This window comes from Buteo buteo, chromosome 23 (assembly GCF_964188355.1).
Source record: "Buteo buteo chromosome 23, bButBut1.hap1.1, whole genome shotgun sequence".
Taxonomy (NCBI): domain Eukaryota; kingdom Metazoa; phylum Chordata; class Aves; order Accipitriformes; family Accipitridae; genus Buteo; species Buteo buteo.
The window spans coordinates 13150277-13169649 of record NC_134193.1 but is presented as its reverse complement, the minus strand read 5'-3'; the positions used below and the strand labels follow the sequence as shown (position 1 = coordinate 13169649).

The 19373-nt window shown below is 45.2% G+C and overlaps 1 protein-coding gene across 1 annotated transcript in view; it reads right to left on the bottom strand.

The window, feature by feature from the left end:
- Positions 1 to 16882, bottom strand: part of CACNA1B (calcium voltage-gated channel subunit alpha1 B) — a 310121-nt gene extending 293239 nt beyond the window's left edge. The window contains 3 exon segments of the mRNA XM_075054744.1: positions 7187 to 7326; positions 13844 to 13949; positions 16141 to 16882. Of these exon segments, the coding sequence (XP_074910845.1) occupies positions 7187 to 7326; positions 13844 to 13949; positions 16141 to 16400 (506 nt within the window). The 5' untranslated portion in view covers positions 16401 to 16882.
- Positions 16883 to 19373: the final 2491 nt, after the last annotated feature.

Below are 19373 nucleotides of genomic sequence, written 5' to 3'. Positions count from 1 at the left end.
GCTCACACTACATGATTGCTAGGGCAGGATCAGACATTAGGAGCAGATCACAAGGTCCAGAGTCCTCTTCCCACCTGCAGTCTCCACAATTGCCTTTGCATGGTACAGCTGGTGTCCTCACAAGAGACAATACTTCCCTGCCACCAGCTCCCTTTGGGAGCCATAAAAAGCTAAAAATGCTGTCTGGACTCTGGACTAATGATCCTGCTTGGCTTTCATAAAGCTCTGGCTGTGATGAGAAAGCATACCTCCCTTCCACTTAGGATGGCCACTTTTACTTTACAGCTGCCCAACTTCAGGGCCCACAAGGCAGAGAGATGCAAGAACCCTCAGACGGTGTCTAACACTCCCCTCTTTGTCAACAAAAAGCTTCGGAGAAGCATAAACAGGCACAAAACATGGAAAGCAGCACAAGATGGGAATCGGAAGAAATGCTTTTACTTCCTCTCTCTTTGGAGAAAAGGTATTTGTCTGTGCCTCAACTTTTTGGCTTCTTGTTGTGTGGTACCATCATTTTTCAGTTCACATACCAGATATTCAATACCTTGCAGTCACTTCTAATAAAGTAAGAGAGAAGCACGTCAATCTCATTATCTATTTGCCCTTGAGAAGTAATCTGACCTGAAACATTCAGTTTGCTGCAACCAGACCAGAGCTATGCTTCAAGGATAACTTCTGCCAGGGAAGGGCCGTCCCCACCTGCAGGTCCTCTGAGGGGCTGTGACCATCTGTAGTCTTCCTCTAGGCACAGCCCTGAGTCCTCCTCTGCTCAGGAAAGTCTCCTTCTAATTTAGCAGCCAGCCACACAATTACACACCCACCTGCTTAACTCAACCTGCCTCTACCCACCCCACCAAAATCAATGCACAAAAGCCACTATAAGTAACAAAAACAGGCATAAGCCCTAATTAACACTCCAGCAGGCTCAGCATGGCCTGGGACTCCCTTTGCTAGGTGAAACAAACCCAGATGGAAAGCAAGCTCCAATCCCAAGGAACCTGCTGCCCCACTGGGCAAAACTGGCTGTAATAGTGCATAAAAGGAAACACGGACATTTGCCATGGTGGGTTTAGAGCCCACAAATCCTTCCTCCCTGTCCAACATCTTCTCCTTTGAAGGAAAGTGCTTCTTCAGCTCCCCAAGAGCCCAGATGGCCAAGGGACAGAAAAGAGAAGAACTTCAAACTATTTTTGACTGTTCGAACTGAGACCTCACATGCCCTCTTCCCTTCCAGTTACTCACCACTCATTTTCTCTGCCTCAAAAAAAAAAAATTTGGTTACTTGCCTTCCTCCATTACTGCCCCCATACACCAGCCAGATCACCAGTTAACACGTTGCGTTCAGGAATACAGGTAAAATCCCTTTGCCTTGTCAATTTTTTTATCTGATTTAATTTCAGAAGGTACCCTTAGCTCTTCTGAGCCAGCAAGTACCCATCCATCACTGGAGCATAAAAGAAATTGAAAACAAAGATCAGCTCCATTAAAATCTATAGAGGCTTTGCTCTTAGCATGACTCATGCACAATGCTCATAGCAGTCAGCCTTAGTCCATCACCACCCATACTCTATAACCATGCAAAGAAGCTTACTCGTTCTCCTTGTGACAACTAATCAAGAGGAAGCTTGTCCCTGTTAAAGTATCCATTTTCCCAACCCATGTTGCTGCTCAGCTTTGTTTTCTAGCACAGAAGTGCCAAAAGTTCCATGTCAGAAAAGCCCCTTTATTCCTTAGGTGTCTAGATCTAAAGCTTATAAACAAAGTACTGAGCATACTGTCTAAAGTGGTGCTGGCAAGGCATCCAAGGGTTTTTATTTCATTGTAATTTTGCTTTGCAAATTATTATGTTCTATGGTTATTTGCAGGTGGCAAGATTGAGGTTTTTGGGGAAGTACACAAGAGCCAGTCACATAAGGCTCCATAATTCAGACATCCTAGTCTAAGGGCTTTTGAATGCACAGGAACATGCCCTCAACCAGCCATCCACTTCTCAAATACTTTTGTGGTCACATCTCACCCCATACCCTGTCTAGGAGGTACATCCACCTCAAATTGAAAGATCAGAGGTTCATAGCCTGCTGCACAGACCAGGCTTGATGGCTCCTATGCCTCCCCCTTTGACAGCCATCACTGCAACCAAGGCTACTGCTGCTCCTCATACACTGCACCAGGAATAGCATCTCAGACTGCCCACATACCAAGATGATCCTGGTAACTAGCAAAGCTAACATCAAGGATGAACAGGTCTTTATTATGCAACTAAATGAGTTACCTTCCAAATTATTAGCATCACCAGGAGCTAGGAGCACATTTCTCAGTCATCCAGACAATTAAGATAATTCTAGCTTTTGTAATTTGTTCCCGACAGCCTGAGACATCAGTAACAGCACAGAGACTTTATGCACATCATTTGGCAGCTCGAGGCCTGGCACACTCTGTCTCTGCCAGTCCCACCCAGAGATCCAGGCAGCCGATCCAACTGGCTCAAGAAGCTACCAGGACTCTTCAAGAGTGTTTAATCCAGGCTGATTGAAAGCCAAAAAAATTAACTCTGCCCATACAGGACAGAGCATGATCCTTTCAAGTGTTCCATCTATTTATACCAGCTTGTGGTCACTGCCTCCAAGAAGATATGCTAGAACTAGGAAAGGACCAGAGCAACAGCATAGGTCAGTGGTGCACAGAAAAGCTCTCAAGTCAAGGGAGGCTGGGCAACATAAATCTCTGACCGGGGCAATGCTGGAGATTCATAAAACTATAAGCATGCAGAAAAAGGAATGATTATTTTCCAGATATTACTATACAAAATCTAGAAGATACCAAAGGAAATCTCAGGTAGCTAGTGATGAAAAAAGGGATAATCAGCACCTTTTCTTGTGGTATACAATTAAACCATGAGACCCATTACCCAGGATACAATGAAGCCAAAAGTATAAACATGTTCCAAAACACAACCAAGGAGGACAGTCCTCTTGGACCACAGTTTAAAAGCCATCAGACCCATATTTTTTCTCAAAAATCCCTAGACATCTGAATTTTTGGAATCAAGAAGATAAGGATCATTTTATCCATGCCTTGTTCTCCATTCTTCCCCTCAGCAGCCACCCCATTACACCAGCTCCAGCTAGAGAGGATGTCTGTAGTTTAACCCAGTACAGCAGTTCTTCAGGCTATTGTATTCAAAGTCCGGGACACCGGGAGAAATCTTCCCATGAGCTCCGACGGGAACAGGTCTGAACCCTCAAGGCCCTGAATCCAGGCTCATAGCTTCATCCACTGCCATCTGAGGGGCTTGTACGTAGGGAGGACTTCGTTCCCAAGACAACTGTGGATTTCTGCGGTTTCCGCCCCAAGACAGGTTGCAGCAATAAAGTAAAAAGTCCCTTCACTCCTACCTTGGGAAAAGTGCATTAAGATCATATAGTCCCAGGCTAGTTGAGAAATCACGTTTTTGTGTGATTTAGAGCTGCTAATGGATGATGTCATCACTGGAACGAATGCAATCCCACAAAGATGTGAAAATAAAATGAGCAGGAGCTATAAAATATAAGTGTCTCTCTCCACAGTGGCAACAGGCACATCACAGCAGGGCAGCTTTCCTCGATACTCATCTACAACTAGAGGAGTTTACAAGAAATAACTTAAAAAATTACAAAGGAAACAAAATCCTTCAAGGAACAGCAATCTATTATTTTTCCAGGCCTTTATTAACAGCAAATCAGCATGCTTCCTTGAAAGTAAATGAGAAAAAGGCATCACAGCATTGCTGTGGAAAGAAAGGGAGGGAGTGTTTTCTGGAACAGCAAACCAAGCCATTTTGGGCCACTATCTGTTAGACTCCAGTTTAGCTCAATAGGATATTGATCCTGGCTGTATATAACACAGCCCTAATTTATTTTCTGATTAACAAGTTCTACTGTCTGATTTTGACAAAATGTCCATCATCACACACAAATAAAACAAATATGTATTTATCAGTAATGGCAGTGTGCAGGCATTAAGTAGCAAAAAGTGGGTTTGGAAAAAACAGGTGGAAAGGGTTACTGCATGATCACTGTAATATTTACATAAGGGTAAGTTCAATAAATGCAGAGCCTTCCCCCACAGCCTCCTCCAAAACACACCCAGACACTGGCTGGCCTTCTTCCTACGGAAACAGCTAACAAGAGCAAAGCTGCTCTTTGCTTTTATGGGTTTTAGCTAAAAGCTGAAAGTGGGATCAGATTTTCTGACATTCACCATTTACCTTAATAAAAATGTGCACTCAACAGGATTAGCAAGTATACAACTCTGCATGTGGTATCATGAAACGCATTTTCTTGACCGTTCATGCTTACACAGAAAAAACAGAGAAATCAAAATCCCTCTATGATATTGAAGATCAATGTGAAACTGAGCTTAGGAACTGAATGCTGATCACTGCCTGGGAAACATGAATTAACATTTTCAAGTAGAAATCTTGCACATATGGCAAAAGAAAGCTTTTGATAGAGTAGTAAAATGATATTTCAAAACCTGATGTCCTACCTATCTATATTTATAAGAACACATTAAATACGAGTTTAGCGCTGTCCTTTTCTATTATTCTCTAATAAGTTACAGAACCTGCTTGATTATTTTTTGAAACACACAGATCGGAGACTACCTTCCACAGAAATGAAAATTAAGGTCCCGCTTGTGTCACCACCTCACAGCCCCTCCCTGGAGAAACAGCCAGATTTGTCAGTAGTAAAAGTTCTTCCTCAGCAACCTGCCTTTAAAGTCTTGACACAGAAATGCCAGGATGATGTCCACCTCCAAGAAATGGCCTTGCTCAGACTTCCCCTTGCTAACTGAGCCAGGGTAGGCGACGGGCAGGTGAAAGGTTTTCTGGACAGTGAAGGAAGCTCAAGGAAGAGGAGCTCCTGCTTTCTAGCACAGACCCATGGCAACACAGGAGTGAGCTAAGAACATAATAAGGATCTAGGAAATTCAGAGCAAAACACAACAGGCTACAGAGAAAACACTAATTCAATCCCCTGTGTGAAGCTGCAGATCTTCCAGCAGTATTTCTCTACTGTAGGTCCCTCCACCTCAAGAACTGGGTTTGGAAATACAGCCCCACGTTCAGGAAAGCATTTATCTAACCAAGCACATGAGTAACCCTGTTATTTTCAGTAGGGCCCCCCCTAGACACCAAAAATTTGGCATGAGCACAGGCGCCTTGCTAAATGCAGCCCTTGAATTACAGGATTAGAGGTCTGTGGATTTCCTCAGTGGAGATGACTCTTGGACTTAATGTCAATCAGTTTACACTTTGCCTTCCCTGCATTGCCTGCCTGGTGGGAAGTCCACGTACAAGACAATTTCAATACAACCCAGCTAGTATCACCATTGGAAACCAGCAGCTTTGACGTTAACAGGATGGTACTTCAAAAGAATATGCGTGTTTGCAGATGGCAACAGGATTCCTTATTACAGCTGTCTAATCAAGGCGATATTCCACAATTATGCTCAGAGATCAAACAGCACTGCAAATAGCACTTGCAATAAAACCAGCACCAGTAAGATGTTGGTGTCACACCTATAGCATCGCGCATTCAGTTGCGATTCCACAAGCACGGCACACACACATGATGTTTCAGCTACTGCTGCAAAACTTTGAATGTCTCAGTCACAGCTAGCCAGTTTAAAAAAAAAACAAAACTATTTTGATTCTCGGCCTGTGTTTATGAAAAAAAAAACAAATCTAAAACACGCCTAAACAAATAACAATATGGCTGTAATTCAGAAAAGCTTTTATGTATAGCCTTAACTTTAAGTACAGAACCACTGAAGTCAGCTGAATTCGAACATGTACTTGAATACTTTGCTGAAGGATAAATTAAAGCACTTGCCAAAGTCCTTTCCAGAATCAGGGCCTTGATTTTTTTTTTGATTTTTTTTTTTTTTACAAACACACAAAAGGGCATAGTGCTAACTAGGAATCAGAACATAACATCGGTGTGAATAATTGTAGCATCTGTGCTAATTCTCTTTTCAGCCTGGTACCCCCTATGCTTCCAAGTATGTAAATCTGATTCTCCTTGTGGCTCCACTGAAGTTTCTATTGATTAAATACGCAGCCCCAGCAGCAGAAGAATCAAGCCCTGCATATTTATTTTCTTCCTCTCAATACATAAAGAATTCCCTTTGGCCTCTCAATTGCTATATCACATGGTGCACTGAATGCAAATAGAATTACAGTGATAATGTATCTAATGAATACATCTGTATATGTATGCAAGCATTTTCCTAGCAGCATCCTACTCTATGCCACTAATCAGACCAAAGAATATATATGTTCATCACACACAGTAGCAGAGAAGGTGTGTGAAATGAGTGTATATTAATAACAAGAGCCAGACTGCAGTTTTCAGGGGGAAAAACTAACTGAAATACTTCCAAGATGAAAGCTGCAAGATCAGGACCTCAAGCAGACCTTTGGAACATTTCCTTTGGAGCTTTAAAGCACCATTTGTAGGCCGTAAGTGTTACTTAATGTTTGTATTTTCACTATTCACTAGCATTACACTACATTTATATAAATAGATATAGAAACTGTTGCAACGTGTAACATAAAAACATTGTAAGCGTTTCCAAGAAATAAATTAGTGATATCATTTCAAACCAGGGTACAAAATGCACAGATAACATTTTCAGCTCTGTCCTCTATAAGACATGCACCCTCTTTGAATTATTTTTAGGAAAGTTATTTTATAGCAGACCAAATTCATTCCTACAGAAACTTCATTGGTTTCACAGTTGCAATAGCTTAAAAATGGGGTGCATTTAATTTGTTAGCTCACTCCATGTTGACTTTTAAAGTTATCCTGTAATGTCAGAAGATAGATTTAAATCAGGTTTAAGTACCTAGTGGCAATTAGAACCTGCAGAGTCTGAGAAATGTCAGTAAACATCTGGATAAGACACATGCCAGCATATATACAAATAAATACCCTTAAAACCTCTTTTTAGTTGGTTCAAACAATGCTTTGGAAGTGACTCATTCAGCACAACAGCCGTTATTTAAAGACAGTAAGGTCAGAAATGCAGGGGTTTAGTACTATTTCACTAAAAATCACTCCCACCCCAATCCACAGTTAAAAAACAACACAAATCAAAGCAGGAGTTCCCCTTAAACTTAGGGTCAGAGGAGGTCACTTACCCTGTGAGGACCACGACAAAATCCATCACGTTCCAACCATTTCGGAGGTAAGAGCCTTTATGAAAAACAAACCCTAGAGCGATGATTTTTATACCAGCTTCAAAACAAAATATTCCAATAAAGTACGGCTCAGTGTCATCCTGAAAAAGAATAAAAATCAAATGTGTCAAGGAGATACCTATGCTTCTGCACTGATAGTAAGAGTCATACAAACTACAGGCACCAACTTCATGCCCTTTTCAGCTCTCTGAGCAGAGTTGAAACCAAAAGGTTTAAGTATACTGGAACTAAGCATAGAGAAGAATTTCATTATTATTTCTCTGAAGGCAAATTTTTTTCACATTGGAAATTCTGTTTACCTTTATTCTGATCATTTCACCCCATGCTTTCCACCTTTACTCAATATTCTGGAGGGAATCTTAAATACTGAAGTTTTGCTCTAAGGGTATATTTAAACTTGAGATCACATATTTCTGTAATTATTGACATGGAAGAAAACATGTGCTTTACAATTCATCCAGGAAACTGAAACAAGATGATATCTTGGGGAGTAACAGTCAGCACAGCAAGCTTGCAAACACTGGCAGGAAATTATTTATTTATCATTTATTCCATCAGTTCTTCCTTCATACTTTCTCCTCCATCTTCTCAATTTCCACAGCTGCAGACTCATTTGTTTTTCTTTCACTGTGTATCTGATTCAGGGAGAAATCCCCACTCCCTTCCATTAACAGCAGAAGCAGTAAGGTTTGTGCCTCAGGCCCAGGGTGCAGACTAAAGCATACCATGGGATCACAGCTTCCTGTCCTAGCTCAGAAGAGAGAAAAATCAAGCTCAGTCTCCACAGTTTTACTAAACCTTTTTTCATCTATGGCACCAGATCCCTCAGTATTATACTTTACTGATAAGAGTTTCAACACAAATTCAATGCCAAATGGAAGCATTCGCATTTGGAAGAAAGATGTGGGCAAGTAATGGGCATCAATTTCAAGAACATGTTAATTAGCTTTGGCACCTGTAACCAATTTTCAAATGTGCCTTAGAACCCTGATTTCAGCTGAAGTCAATGGAGGCAAAGCAGCCCCACCCAAAAAGGGAAATAAACTCGCAAATTAAGAGATTAGAAATGTTTGTTCTAGTGGCTTTAGCATTTCTGACCATCAGAGCCAAAGAGATGAGCTGCTGTTCGATGCACAGTTGTTTACATTTTGCAATTCTACTAGTGACAAAAGGTGATTTTAGTTCTCTTATACAGAAAGAACATGAATGTCAAGTCTTGTGGCCACAGAACAAGAAGCAGCAGTTTTGATACAAGAATTTTACAGGCATGGCAACTCTTGCTCAAGTCTGACCCAGCACTGGCACACAGACCCATGCTTTAGGCATAGTACTTGTTACGGAAAGACGGGTTTCTCACACCTAGAAGACCAGTATAACAGCATACCCCTCCCAAAGAGGCTTACATGCTTAGCACATCAATGTATACCCAACTCAGCAAGTCAGTCACAAAGCACTAATCACTGAAGATGCTTCCAAGCTGCTTGAAACTACTACTTCTGGACAGGCTTTTTCATCAGTGGCTGAATTAAAGTTTTGTTTCCTACAAAGGAACACCCCAGATCCCTACACAGCTCAGTGATCCAAGCTCCTCCGTATACTTCATCCTTCACCCTATGTCATGTCTACTCCCCTCTACCTTTCCTAACCTCACAGCCCCAGCAACTCCATCTCCCATTCCTCTACAGCCAGGCAAGATGACCAGTCACAAGCAGATCACACACACACACACTAACTGGCCAGACAGCAAAACAGAGCAGGTGACCGTTGAGCTCACACTGTAGGCCCTTGGCTGAAATGGAGGGGAAAAAAAAGCAAACCCAAAACTAGCTTCTCCTTGAAAATGCTGTTTCCACAAACAGCAGCACCTCCAAGCCTTCTGCCCCTTCACAGAGCCTCACTGACACTGCTCAAAGGATACAGAAGCTATCACCAACAGACTGAGAAGCTCCAGCTGCCCATCTCAGTGCTATTTACCCACAGAGAAGCAGGAACAAGGCAAGGCCATCAGATCTTTTATGACCTTCAACAGAAATCCTACAGTAAGATTCTCCTTCCAGCAGTTTCTCCACAGCAAGAGCTAGAGGCATCCCAGGACTCCAACCCAGTACAGAAAATAGGGAAGAAAGAAGACAGGGTCAGAAATCATCACATGTGATTTCAGGAGAAGTTACCTTACTGCTCCCCTGCTTTCCCTTATGCACACAGGAGCACCCTAACAGCTTCATCTGCCTGCTCTTCAACCCCACAACGCCTTCTAGTTCAACAAGTATACAAAATCTTTGCAAGCAAAGACCTTCTAGCCCATCCTATATTTCCATCCCACAACTACTAGCATGCCTCTAAAAATAGCTCTTCTAACACACACAAAGAATACACCTTTACCCACATACACTCCCCCTCATTATTCCCTCACTTCCTGGAAGACTTATAACTACTCTGCTACCAGCTGTTTGCTCAATCTAGGTCAGGTGCCTTGTGATTAAGGTACAGTTCCCAGCTTTAAAGACCCAGACATCAGGTACTCAAGGGTTTGATAGAATATGCTCTTCCCAAAGCTAGGACTACACAGAGCTCTTAGGAATTGGGTCAAAGAAGTTCTTGTCAGCTTCTAGGGAAGCAGGAAGACTCACAGATGGGCTTGGGTATTTATTACAAAGAAAAACTGTGATCTGTAGGGTTGGCAGGGAGTAGCTGGGGAAATAAGAGGGTATAGAAAGAGGGTCTTTTCTAAAGCCTGTCTAAATTTACACTGATTTAGCCTAAGAATCAGGGCAGTAACAACGGGATGAAAAATAAAATTTATGCCCCATTAGGTAGTGGGGCCTGTTGCTGAAAAAAAGGATTCACGTGACTGTGTGTAATGGAAGAATCTGGAGGGCAAGGACATGAGTCACATGCCCTGTGCAGCGTTGAAATGGCACTGCTGTTGACTCAGAAATCCTGCTGCTGGGGCATCCTGCAGCCCCCTTCAGACAGAAGGCTGTGTTGCTGCTTGGGTTCAAGAGTGGGAAAGCAGGTGATAATGAGTATCAGTGTGTGTGCTTGGAAGGAGGGTGGAGAATTTGGGCAGCAGCCAGCGCTGTGCCAGGAGGTTGTTTGCTGTGGACACAGCAAAGCTTGAGACTGGGCCAAACACGCATTTAATCAATATGTTTCAGATCAGAAACAACTTCTGTGTCTGGAAAGTCATTACTATTCCTAGTCCATGTCCTAGTGGCTTTCCTTGGCCTTTGGATGTGACAGCCTTAATAGGTTTGGGTGTGTAAGGCTTTGTTCATGCAAAGGTTAATATGAACAGCTCGCATATGACTGCACGAAGTGCCTGTGGATAGGATAAAGAATTAAATCCATTAGTAAAGTGCAAGAGCTGTCATGCTGAATAGCTGAGGAAAGTTATATTCTGCCCTCACATCAAAAACATGTAGGGGAGCCACACACTCAGAGCCCTACAGTGACATGCAGATGAACATCCTACAGACCCACTGGTGTCCTCAAACAGGGTATGCCCCAGAACAGGGCAGAAAATAGATTGCAAGTTCTGATATCGTCACTGTCAGGCTGGGACAAACCTATGGTCTACTGAAGCTTCTCATGAAGAACTGAGAAATTAGGAAGGAGACAGGGAGAGAACAAGCGTGCCTCAGTCTGGACAGCCAAGAGCATCACAAGCAAGGCATCTACCTGCAAGGCCATTCAGGGCTCAGATGTGAAGTTCACATTCCTACATTTGGAGCTCTTACCACCAGGCTCTGGGCCACTCAGTACAACTCCCCCAGCATCTTTTCAGTTGGCATCACTCCAGTGTGTACAAACAATGCAATATTTATTGGGACAGAGAGAGACTGACTCTACAACCTATTGGCTAAGGTACTCAGCTGAGATGGACAGTAGCAAGTTTTTAGCATCTCTGTTCCAGTGGATAATTACTGATGTGAAATAAACACTTCCAGCAGCCAAAGCATGAGAGACTCCCAGATCAGAGCAGGCAAGAACCTAGGGTGTAGGTCATTCTGTTGCTAGTGGAAGGATGAGCTTATTTCTCTTGTCTAAAGAGCAAGGACTTGAAGCCAATGCTCCGGTTCACCACTAAATGCTTTGACCACCAAACTGGTGTTTTTTCAGAGCCCTGGTTTTGATCAGAATTTCTATCCTAGAGTCAAGTAATGTTTTTCTGTGCTACAAACTACATGCAGAAAATTGACAGAGAAAGATTATTCATAACTCAGCCATTCCAATTCTTGAAACATTGCATATACTGACACATCACTTGCTCTTCCCATGTGCTTAATTAACCCTGCTTGACAAGTAACACGAGCACAGAAAACAGCCAAGTGAGATTGCACTGCAGGTTCATATCTTGGGTCTCGGGGGAGACACATAGAAGAAAATTTTGATTAGAAGAGAAAAATCATGAAAATATTTGTATGGACTCCTCTCTCTTTTTCTCAGCTTTAATGAACAGACAATCTTAACATTTTTGTCTTTGTATCTGTGGCACAAAGTATCCAGGCAGCTTTGGTTTTCCTTCAACAGCTCTGCCTACAGTTCCTGGTCATAAAAGACTTGAGATGTGTATCTCATACCCTTAAGATCTGATTCACTCTTCAGTGATGAGCCCTCACTCCAATTTAGAGACTTTAATAAACCCAGGAGAAGGAAAGGTATATCCATAAATCATTAACCAAAAAAGGCAAATTCCATTCCTGCCAAACACAGCAATAAAGCACCTGTTGTTCTGCATGGACTTATAATTTGGCTCAACAAGCCTGTAAATGTATGGGAATGTTCGCCTGCTCTGGTTTAGCACAGATTTGTAACATTTTCAATGGAACAACTTACAGTTTGTGGAAGTGGCAGGAGCATTCTAAAGAGGTTTCACTTGGAAAACCAGAAGACAGTTTTTCTTATTCACAATGCTTAATCTTTCCAGCATATGTTGGAAATAGAAAATATTTCATGGCTGTAAAGATTCTCAGTGTTACTCTATGATAAATCCCTTTATATTTCAGTGTTACAAATGTGCTGTAGTTAAAATTACTTCCGAATGTCTGGATCAAAGACAGTGCTGCACAATGGTGTTTGGGACAAAAATCAGGGGTTAATTCTTCCTTCATCACCAAGGCAGAGCCAACAAGATGGAGACTGTGCACTTAACTCATACCATTATCTTACAATATTCAGTGGTAATGCCAGTGTCCCCCTTGGGAATGATTTGGACAGGAACTGAAGTTATGTGTGCGGTACTGGGTGCTGTAAAATGAAATTAATACAATGGGGAAAAGGACCAATAAAAAGCCTCTAGGATCCCCTTACAAATCTAGGGATATAGAAGAACATGGAAACTGTGTGCTAACCATACCTACCAAGCCAGAACATCCACAAAACTACTTTTCCCCTTCACTAGTCCATATGTTCTTAACTACAGAAGGTATTTCCTCAGCTGGATCATTACCCTGGGTCTAAACCTGTGCTATGCTCACAAACCCAGGCTTGCCTTGCTAGCCGATCCCAAAACATACAAAGACATGTTTAATGACAGAAAGACCAACATACATGCATGTTCTTAAATTTTTCCCTCACCTCTTCCTAAGTAGAAATAATTCAAACAGAAAGGGACTAAGAGAACACAATGTAGGTGGATCCATTTCCAAACAGGCAATATCAATTAGCTGACCCTGAAACTCTTCCTAGATCTGTCACTTACACACTTTTTCCTGTTTCTGAAGAATAAGACTGAGAGTTGCCCACTGGTATGGACCACCTTTGAAACTGTAACAACCAGCATTCAGAGGCTCTCGCTTTTGGCAGCAAGCCTAATATTATCTTTGTTTGCATAATTTAATATCTATATGTAAAACACATATGGATCCATATTTATTCATCCTTTGAACATGTACTGGGATTAATGCATGAAAGGCATGAAAGATGTTCCAGATCATTAACAGCAGGAGAAAAATCAAACCAAATATTACCCATTTTTCCTACAGTGATGATAAATGGAAGAATGATTTTAAAGCTATTCTTATATTTTCTTTTGAAATAAGGTAATTGGGCTCATTACCATAAAGCCTGCAGGTAAATTATTTTCCTCTGTAAGTCGGTTTCTTTTTTTGGAAAGGAAGTGTAATCATCTAAACCCAAAGTTTCCTTTGTAGGGTCCTTGATATATGCTGTAGCAGGAAGATAGCTGAAAGACATACGAATCTAAAAGGTTACTCTGTTCTACCACTTCCTGAGAAAATATCACAGAAGTTCATTTGATTCTACAGATAATTCTGAGCATTTGGCAGTCCCTTCCTGTCTTGGTTTATAGACAACCTAAGTTTGCTGCTCTTCTGATCATAATGTAAGGTCCATCTCTTCTCCTGCAATTGGGCAGGGCTGGCTAGAGTGATGAAGCATTCTTGTGAAGATGGGATTGGGAGGTTAGAGTTATACTTGTTGTCACTGACTTATTTTTTTCTGATTGTCAGGTCAATGCCCATTTGTTTACATGTGGATCTTTAAAATAGATACAAGCACTCACAACACTGAGTGGCTGACTGCTTTTTGCATTAGACTGAATACAAAAAATGTAAATAAGTGTATACAACTCACCAATCTCTCTGACATAGGTGTCTTGTCTCCATCCGGCAAATGTTGTTCCAGGGCCAGCACAATACAATTGGCTATGATTGTAGCTAAAATCATGTATTCAAATGGAGTGGGGACCAGAAGTTAAAGAAAACACTAGACCACACAAGGAGAACCTTATCCAAATCCCATTTCTACTTAAGCGGTTACATTAGTTGAGCATTCTAAGATGTCTCATCTTTTTTAAAGCTGTTTAGTGTCTTTGACTTCCTCAGTTCTTTCTGGGGTGTCTTTGGAAGAAAAGTAGGAAATTGGCTCTCTTCTTTGAGAGAGTTAGTGACTTACACAGCATCTGAGCTGCTCAAGGAATTTGGGAGCAAGAAAGCAAAAGGTCCAAAGGGAACAAAAAGCAATTAATAATTATTGTTTTTAAATGAGATTGATAAGCTGAACTGCCGCAAAATAGATTATACAGCTGAATGACATCTGCTGAACTGTTCTTCAGAAATTCCCTGTCATTTAACTTGAGCGCATAGTGTAAATGAGCGATGGGCTAGAAAAGTTCTATTTAGAGTGTCTACGCAGATTCAAAACATGAACCACTGCTAGATTGCAATGCCTACTCCCGGTGAGACTAAAATCGCCAGCGCCCTACCGGGAAGTACGAGGGAAGAGATCTCACGGGAAAGAAGGCAAACCCGACACTAGGTACCCCCTTGCCTTTCGCCGTCGTCTCTAGCCCAGAGCCGTGCCGAGCCCCTGCACTCCCAGGGCGGAGCCGCGCCGCGGAGAGCTCCGCTCAGCACCGCGGACAGCTCCGCCCGTTCAGCACCGCGGGCGGCTCCGCTCGTTCAGCACCGCGGACAGCGTCCTGCCCCGCCCGCCCGGCCGGCACCTCGCCCCACAGCTCCGGCGTGGGGAAGGGCTGGTGGCTCTGCTGAACCCGCCGACTCCGCAGAGTTGTGGGTCCCCTCCCCACACTTCACGAGAAAGATGCAGGCGAGTCGCCCAAGAGACGGGAGAGGGCTAGACTGCGTCTAGCCTTGCAGGAAATGCGATGCTCTGCCTGCCACGGGAGCTTTGGAGCTCGTTTATTCAGACTTGAATGCAGGGAAGGAGAAATGGGTGAGGAAGGACAGCAATCCCTGCGATTTTGTAACAGGGACAGAAAGATCAATATGGGTGTGTGTTCAGGGGCAAGGGAAGTGCATTCACTCTACTGGTGTATTTTTTTTCCTGCTAGCCCCTCAGGAAGTGAAAACTGGGGAAGCCTGAAGGAGAGCTGGCCTCTGTGGCAATTGAAAGTGTTGCTAGGAGTCTGCGAGGAGGCCTTGCTGCTGTTAGCTGAGCATTAATAGGTGTGTGATATCAAATGAAAAGAAAACAACCAGCTCCCATGAGGTCACCAGTGTAATGCACTCCTGTACACACACGAGCACACACACACACACACGCACTATATCTACTCCCTGGTAACCTCAAATAGTCTGCTTCCCTTTTCTCATGGCTTACAACCCCACTGTGAATATCACTAGAAGCAAAGCCCCCTTCTGAGGAAGATCTCTGCAGCTCACTTGGTCTGGGAGCTGGTTCTGAGACAGAAGGCATCTGCCCCTTTCCCAATACAGCAGATGATCCTTCTCTCCACTTACTGCCTCCCTCTGCCACAGAGCTTTTCTTTTTTCTTTTTTTTTTTTTTAGTACAGCCTAAGCTTAGGCTAAGCATCTAATCAAAGTGACAAGATTCATGTTGATTCTAATGGATTGAGGAGGTGATGTACTAAAAACCTAGCTGCAATGATTGTATTAATGGGATTCACAAGGTACCTTGGCTATCAACGTCCCTACTATGAATGCAGCTTTAATGCTAAGGTGTCACCATTTTTTTATCCCATGTTTCTCCTTCTGTTCAGAGTGAGGAAGAAGAGTTGAAAGGCTCTAAGATGGAAATAAGACTCATTAGCATGACTCTCACAGAACCTTTTGCATTTGCCTTAAATTGTAGGTAATCTGTGCAACTGTATATCTCACAGCTTAAACACACACTGAAATGCACGTATGTCTTTCACACACATCCCTGGCACAGTCAAAAGCACACTCCACCATTCCCACAGAAGCAATTTCCTATGATACCCAGCTACACAGCCGTACATTATGTCGGACACACGGATCCATGTCACACACCCATTACACACACTGGATCGCACACGCACGTCTACATTAGCACCAGACACTCATCCCTAGCTGCCTCAGGGATCTCTTCCCCCCAGTCTCCCTCTCCCCCTCCCTACCATGCCCACACACCCTCCCTGAAAGGATATGGCCATTCTGTTATTCTCTTGGCGTATTTCCGTATAACATTATCTTCACTGAAGATGAAGAGGGATCTGTTGACCGTGAAGCAGTTCTGTTTGACAGGGATGGGGTTGTAGAGAGCCATAGTCCTGGCCCTCTGAGCCATCGACTGCTTATACATCCTTTGGCCGGCTTGGGGGCCACCTTGCCGGCTGCTCCCTCTTCCAGTCCCGGCCGGCCCTCCACCTCCATAGCGGGTTGGCAGATCATCCCCAAACCGAGCCATTCTCTCAGTGCACGGAGCCGGGCGCTACAATCCAAACTGGAAGCCGAGGCGAGAGGAAGACGCATCACAGCGCGCAGCACTTCTCCCTCCGGGGGCTTCAGTTGCGGGATCGGAATCGATCGCGGTAAAATATATAGGTATATTTTAAAAAAAAAAAAAGTGTATATATATATATATCCCCCTCCCTTCCTCCACCCCTTCCTCTTCCCCGCCGCTGTGGCTGCCCGGGGGAGGAGGAAGGCTCCGGGGCTCCGCTCACCTCCCCGCACAGGTGCCGTCTCTCCGGCCCGACCTCATGGCCGGGGCGGGCGGGGTGGCCGGCAGGGCGGGCGCGGCCCCTTCCGCGCTGACCGGGGGGCGCTCCGGGCCGGGAAGGGGCTGCGCTGCTGCCGTGCCCGCCGCGGGAGAGCTCCGCCGTGCCCAGCCCAGCCCAGCCCAGCCCGGCTCCGGCTCCGGCTCCGGCTCTGGCCCGGCCCGGCCCCGCCGCATGTGATGCCCGGAGCCAATCGGCCGCCGCGGCTCCGCCCGCTCCAGTCACCGGCACCGGGAGGCGGGCAGGGAGGGAGGGAGGCAGGGAGGGAGGGATGGAGGGAGGGAGGATGGAGCCGGCCCGGCCCGGCCCGGCCGCCGCCGCCCACCCCGATAAATACGGCGGAGCCGCGGCCACTCCCCGGGGCCGCGGGGAAGGAGGGATCGAGCCCCCCCCCGCCCCCACCACCACCACCAGCCCCCTCCGCGCAGGGCTCCGCGGGCGCGCAAAGCTCCGGCCGGGGGTGCCGCCGTCTGGGGGCGGGGGGGGAACGGGGGGAACGGGCCCCCGCGCCTGCGCGCCGCTGCCCAGATGTGCATTGCCCAGCTGCTGCACCCACGGGTGCCCCCAGCCGCGGCGGGGGGCTCCGGAGCGCCCGTCCCCCCTGTCTGTGCCATCAGAAGCCCCGGGGAAGGCTGGGGGCAATGGGGGGCGGGGGGTGCAGTGTGAAATGGGGGCGCAAGGAGGGGGGACTGGGGGCGCGGGGCAATGGGGGTGCTCATTCAGATCCAGCCCCTGGGACCACGGGGCCGGCGGGCACCGCCGTGGAAGGGACAGATGCGCGGCGGGGGGGGGGGGGGGGCGATGTAACCCCCGCAGCAGCACGCACACGGATAAGGTGGTGCAGGGATGTGTGCGCACAGGCCGGCTTGAAACAGAGCTGTGCCCTTCTGGACAACTTACTTTGTTTCTCCTTGGTTTGAATGACTCCTGCAGAGCGCTGGATACCTTTAATCCTGTATTTATGGATGAAATCCTTTAATCCTGTTTATTCCAACACCCTCTGTTGCTCCCTTCCACCACAAGTCAGAAAGCTAACTCCTCCTTGTGACTGGAGCACCTAACATCAACGGTCACTGCAGTAGCTGGTGAGAATATGCTTTTGCATTTAGGCTAAATCTGGGATACAAACTATTAACTTTTAGAAGGGACCCCCCCAGAGAAGTCAGGGCTGTCAACAGGGGGACATTTTCACTCCCCCCCCCAGTAAGGAAACCCTGCACTCTGCTGCTAATGCGTTTTTTGCCTTAGTCATCCAAGCTGTCTCAGTTCAAAACCAACCCACCAACTAGGCAAGTCTGTAGCAATAACATCTGCTCACTTCAGGAGACAGCAAGAGGGCTGGCAAAATCCACAAATGGCACAAATAAGGGCTGGCGATATCCAAAGGGTGACTTCCTGGAAGAAACCAGCTTCTTACCCAGGGCTTTGGTATCTGAAGGGCTTTCTCACACTGCAGCAGAGCCAGAAGATACCCTCAGAGGCAGCACTATTCCTGAGGTGAGCCAGTAGCAGCACGAACTCAAGGAGTCGTAGAGGGAAGCAGCAAGGGAGGAAGGTGCATCACATCCTGCTGCCTCAAGGGTCAGACACAGCAACAGCCACCAACCACCCTGAGAGGGACATGGCCAGCCAGCGTCTGCAAGCCCTGGGGAGCAGGTCAGCAAGAAGCAGCTCCAGTCTGTAGGTTGCCTTCCCATGCACGTGCTGGGAATGTGATAAAGGAGGACTTTCCGCCAACCTGTTTTGGATAATTTGCAGATTAAACTGAATGCTGGAGTCTTTGGGAAAAACTTTGCCTGGAGAAGGAAACTGAAGTCTTTCTTTGGGAAATGAGGCCTCATGCTTGGGCTGCCACCAGGTTGCTTCAGCTCCCACTGGCTCAGGATCCCTGTTATGCTCAAGGAGACCCTGGGCCGAGAGTAAAATCAGAGCGTTTCCTCCTGCGAGTCTTCACCCCTCAGCACTGCTGAGCTGATCCACACAACTGGGTCACCAGGAAAATTTTCTTTATTTTATGGAGGGAGAGGAAGGGTACAGGGAGCTCATAGGCTGAACAGGGTAGGAGAATGCTCTTTTCTCTTTAAAGTTTCCCCTAAAAACATTTTCATTTTGGTCTTCACTGCATTTTTTTTTATAATGAATTTATCTTTTCATCTGAAAATCAGGTTTCCCCCAGCTGATTTATTTAGTTGTCTAAATTTTTCACTTCTCTGCTTCTGGTCAGTAAATCTAATATATTCTGTGGTCTTATGTTTTACAGTGGAAAAACCTGGCTCTTTTTATCAATAGCCACTAGAAGGGGAAATGCCATTTTCAATAATCCCCCACCTCTTCTGACGGGAATCAGAATCTTGAAAAAAGAAATACATTGGTTTCCACAAATCTTTATGTCTGCATCCTCCTGTGCTTACAAGATTGGGGGGGTGGGACGACAGATGAACAACATGACAGCTCTGAAAAGTAAAAAAAAATTGCTGTCTTTCGCATCAGGTGGTATTGAGAATCAGGTAAAACCCTGACCCCCACATCCCCTTCTCTCTTCCCAGAGCCACCGAACCATCCTGCCTCTCCCAGGAACAAACTCCCCACAACAGCACTGCAGTGAAGTCAGCAGACGGGGTGGTGGGGGTGTTTGTGACAGCGAGAAAATGATGTGAGCA